The 4630-nt window shown below is 40.8% G+C and overlaps 1 protein-coding gene across 1 annotated transcript; it reads left to right on the forward strand.

The window, feature by feature from the left end:
• Window positions 1-889: 889 nt before the first annotated feature.
• On the forward strand, window positions 890-2011 carry LOC134929578 (paraneoplastic antigen Ma3 homolog). The gene has a single exon (XM_063925169.1). The coding sequence runs from the start codon at window positions 890-892 to the stop codon at window positions 2009-2011; it is 1122 nt and encodes a 373-aa protein (XP_063781239.1).
• Window positions 2012-4630: the final 2619 nt, after the last annotated feature.

Raw genomic sequence — 4630 nt, forward strand, 5'->3', positions numbered from 1 at the left:
CACGTTGATCTAAGAAAGATACCACTTGAGGAATATAATTTAATAATCTAAGAGAATAAACACCTACGTCAGTATGACGACCAACGGATTGTAACAGCGTAATCCAAATCTCGTGTTAACACTAAAACGTAACTCTCGGTAATGCTAAGGGCCCCAACGAGCTCATTATAGACTTCTGAGGACCCGGGTCACTCCTATATGGTTGATATTTTAGATTGTAATTGAGGTGATAGACAATATATGTTTATTGTATTGATTAAATGTTGATATTTTATTATATTAAATTTTTTTTAATATACTACCGAAGTATGATATATATGATGCTGATTAAAGATATAATAATAAATGTTATATACTTACCATAAATCCTGTTCCGGGTAGTTGATCAAAGAAGACTCGATGACTGAAAAAGAGAACAATTAATATAAGGTAAATAGTGTATCAGCATATAAGTACATACTACATGCATCAATTAGGCTTACCCAAGCAAGCCTAAAACATAAAGATATAGAGCTTGGGTGGAGGCACGTCTATTGTAACTCTTCATTAGAAATATTCAAAACCAGTGTTACATTTATGGAGGCACTGCTGAGATCCCAGTGAGTAATAGTAAGAATAATTACTTTAAGCAGATCAAATGGAAGGGCTAACTGGAGATGACCTTTACTTCTGGTGTCAGAGGAAGGGGGTAAACCCCAGAAAGTGTATTGGAGTAGGAGGAGAGTTATCAGAAACTGCGGATGAAGCTGTATTACGTAAAGTGGGTACCCTCTATGGAATAATTAGACCCAATATAGTAGACCAGTGGGATGACGAGGCAGGAAAGAAGATTGCTGTACTGATCGAAACAGAAAAGGAATTAGACATTAATCTAATACCATAAATGATAATGGCTGATGAAGAAACCGGACGTAGATGGTCTATTATTGGTCCTAATATCCGGGAAGATGATTCCACCAGTGTTCCTGTCTCTGCGATGATCTCGCCTGAGAGTGTGAATAGAGGAGAGGCTAGTGGAAATGGACACAATGCCACAAATATGAATGGGGGACAATTCGAGACCATGGTGGAATGGGTGGTCTCCCAACTTGAGAGATGGCATTACGAAGGGAGTTATAGGAGGTTGAGGATATTCTCGGGTATAGTGCCCGTACCTACAGGGGAAGAGCCTTATGAGTCATGGAAAGAAGCAGCCGTCCAACAAGCGGAAGAATGGCAGTGGCCAGATAAAATAAAGCGACAAAGGGTGGTGGAGAGTCTAAGAGGCCCTGCCATGGGGATAATACAAGCTGCCAGGAGAAGTAATCCAAATGCCACCCTGGAGACTTACCTTGAAGCTTTGGACTACGCATACGGCACTATGGAAGATGTAGGGGATCTTTTATCAAGATTACATCACACTTTTCAAGAATCTGGTGAGAAATTGAGTGCCTATGTCATAAGAATCGATAAACTGCTGTATAAGATTGTAGAAAAAAAAGGTATCACCAGAGAAGAAGTAGATAAAAGTCGTATGAGACAAGTATTACGAGGTGCTTTAACGACTGATCCTGTAGCACAGAAACTGAGGTGTTCCTTAAAAAAAGAACCACCTCCTGGATTCAATGAGATACTAAAAGAAATCAAACAAGAAGAAGTATTGATTGAGATGAGAGAGAAGACAGTAAAGAAGGTTAAGGTAATACAAACCGTGAATGAGACTTCCCCTTTAGAGGAAAAAATCATAAAACTAATGGAAGAACAGAACAAGAGGATAGAACAATTTATTGCTACACAAAACAGCAACAACCCTTCCCAGAGTAATACATCTAGTGATTCAACACGGAGTGGAGGTAGAAGGGGCAGTGTTAATAATAGGGGCTGTTTTAAGTGCGGGAGGATTGGCCATCGAGCTTTTGAATGTAATTTGAATCGGAACCCGAACCGGATGTATAATAATCCCTCCCATAACACTGACAGTGAAGATCAAGATCGGGGAAACGGACAAGGGAGACCTGTGAACCCCCCATAGGTCTCCTAGAGGTTGGTCGCTGCGCGATGGGGAGCACATGGTGGAATGGAGTCCTGCCTGAGGGACTGATGGGACCGTCTCCTATAATGACGGCTAAAATAAACGGACACCCTTGTAAGGTACTTGTTGATAGTGGTTCCCAAGTATCAATCATATTCGAGGACTGGTATAGAAAATACCTAACTGATGTACCCATACAACCGTTATCGGGACTAGTGATATGGGGTTTGAGTGTGGAGAAATATCCTTATTTAGGATACATAATGGCTAGTTTAGAAATATATCAAGAAGAATGTGAAGAGAAACTGCAAATACCATTAATAGCACTGGTGTGTCCGGAAGTCCCAGAGAGTAGGGGTGAACCCCATATGATTATAGGAACCAACACTAGGATTTATTCCCTTCTTATGGAATGGTTGAGGAGAGAGGAGAAGAGGACTGAGGTGATGTCAACATCCTGTGAAAGTGTTGCTGAAATAGCTCAGAAAGAAGACAATAGCCCATTTGACGTCTGTTTTGTAGGAAGTGAGATTGAACATGATGAAAAATTACGGTTAATTTCAGAATTGGAATCCCGAGAACCCGTTTTCTCTACAGGAGAGTGGGATTTAGGAAAAGCTAAAGGGATAGAACATGGTATCCGACTAACGGATAATACACCCTTTAGAGAACGTTCTAGGAGAATAGCTCCAGCGGACTTTGAGGACGTGAGGAAACATCTGAAGGGTCTACTGGAAAACCAAGTAATAATGGAATCCAAGAGGCCGTACGCCTCCCCGATTGTGATAGCACGAAAGAAAAATGGAAATCTCCGAATTTGCATTGATTACAGGACCCTGAACCATCGAACAGTGGCCGATCAATACACAGTGCCAAGAATAGATGAGGCTTTAGATTGCCTGCAAGGGAGTGTATTATTCTCTGTATTGGATTTGAGAAATGGGTATTATCAAATACCAATGAGGTCTGAAGACAGAGAGAAAACGGCATTCATATGCCCGTTAGGATTTTTTGAATTCCTACAGATGCCCCAAGGGGTAAAAGGCGCACCAGCTACCTTCCAACGTGCTATGGAAAAGATAATCGGGGATATGAATTACCGAGAAGTGATCGTATACTTAGATGACATCATAGTATTTGGGGCCACTCTTGAAGAACATAATCGTCGACTTTTCAAAGTACTAGATCGATTGATGGAAGGAGGCCTGAAATTGTCTGTAGACAAGTGTCATTTATGTCAATCAGAGGTTAAATACCTAGGGCATATCGTTAGTAGATATGGAGTGTCAACAGACCTAGAAAAAGTTCAAGCTGTGATGAACTGGCCTCGACCTACAAAACTGAAGGAGTTACGATCTTTCCTAGGTTTTTGTGGATACTATCGACGATTTGTACAGAATTATTCAGCTCAGGCAAAACCTTTAACGGACCTGACCAAAGGATACCCCAATGTGAGAAAAGGAAAAACCCCAAAACTCGCCATGAATGGAGATTATCACCATCCCAATGATCCATTTGGGGAGCGATGGAACGACCAGTGTGAAAAGGCATTTGTATTGTTGAAACATAGTCTGACGCACGCACCTGTATTAGCATATGCTGACCCCTGTCTACCATATGTCCTTCATATAGACGCATCTACTAGTGGACTGGGAGGAGTGTTATACCAGCAACATTCTGAAGGATTACGGCCAGTATCATTTGCCAGCAGAGGGATATCAGAAAGCGAGAGGAGATATCCCACACACAAATTAGAGTTCCTCTCATTAAAGTTGTGTGTAGTGGATAAATTTCACGACTATTTGTATGGAGTGAAATTTGAGATACACACGGACAATAACCCACTGACTTATATACAGACTACCGCAAAATTGGATGCAACTGGGCACAGATAGTTAGCGGCACTTGCTCTCTATGATTTTTCTTTGAAATACCGGCCTGGAGTAAGTAATGTGGATGCTGACTCTCTTTCTAGAATACCTGGACAATTTGTGGAAAAAAACGAAAATGAGGATTGGATCGAAATACCCGCCGGGGAGGTCCAAGGAATATGCCATAATATGAGAGTAATTGGTATGGCCGTAAGTAAAGTTGTAAGTGCCTTGGGAGCAACTGCTGAAGCTCTACCGTTATCCTATTGTTGGGTTAGTCAAATGGAATTGGAAGATCTACCAAGAGTAAAGAGATATCAGCTTAGACAAGAACAACTACAAGATCCATGTATAAAATGGGTGATGCCAGGAGCCATAAATAAGAAAGCTGACAATATGACAGCTGAGTGGAAATTGGAGATACAGCTGCTACTGAAACAAACAAAAAACTTTGTTATGAAGAAAGGTATACTATACAGATACACTCAGCTATCTGATGGTAGAGAACGATATCAACTTGTATTACCCAGAAAACATCGTATTAGAAGTATGCAAGCATTACACGACCAACATGGTCACTTGGGAGTTGAAAAGACTTTAAAGCTAGTAACCGATAGGTTTTATTGGCCAAACCTATCCAAAGAAGTAGACCAGTATTGTAGGAATTGTGGAAAATGTATAATCAGGAAAACCTTACCTAATCGTGTGGCCCCTTTAGTAAACATTAAAAGTAATGGCCCTTTGGATT

Source organism: Pseudophryne corroboree, chromosome 5 (assembly GCF_028390025.1).
Source record: "Pseudophryne corroboree isolate aPseCor3 chromosome 5, aPseCor3.hap2, whole genome shotgun sequence".
NCBI classification, from domain to species: domain Eukaryota; kingdom Metazoa; phylum Chordata; class Amphibia; order Anura; family Myobatrachidae; genus Pseudophryne; species Pseudophryne corroboree.

Excerpts from the sequence above, each read along its gene's own strand:
- LOC134929578 (XM_063925169.1), top strand. The coding sequence starts at position 890 with ATGGCTGATGAAGAAACCGGACGTAGATGGTCTATTATTGGTCCTAAT.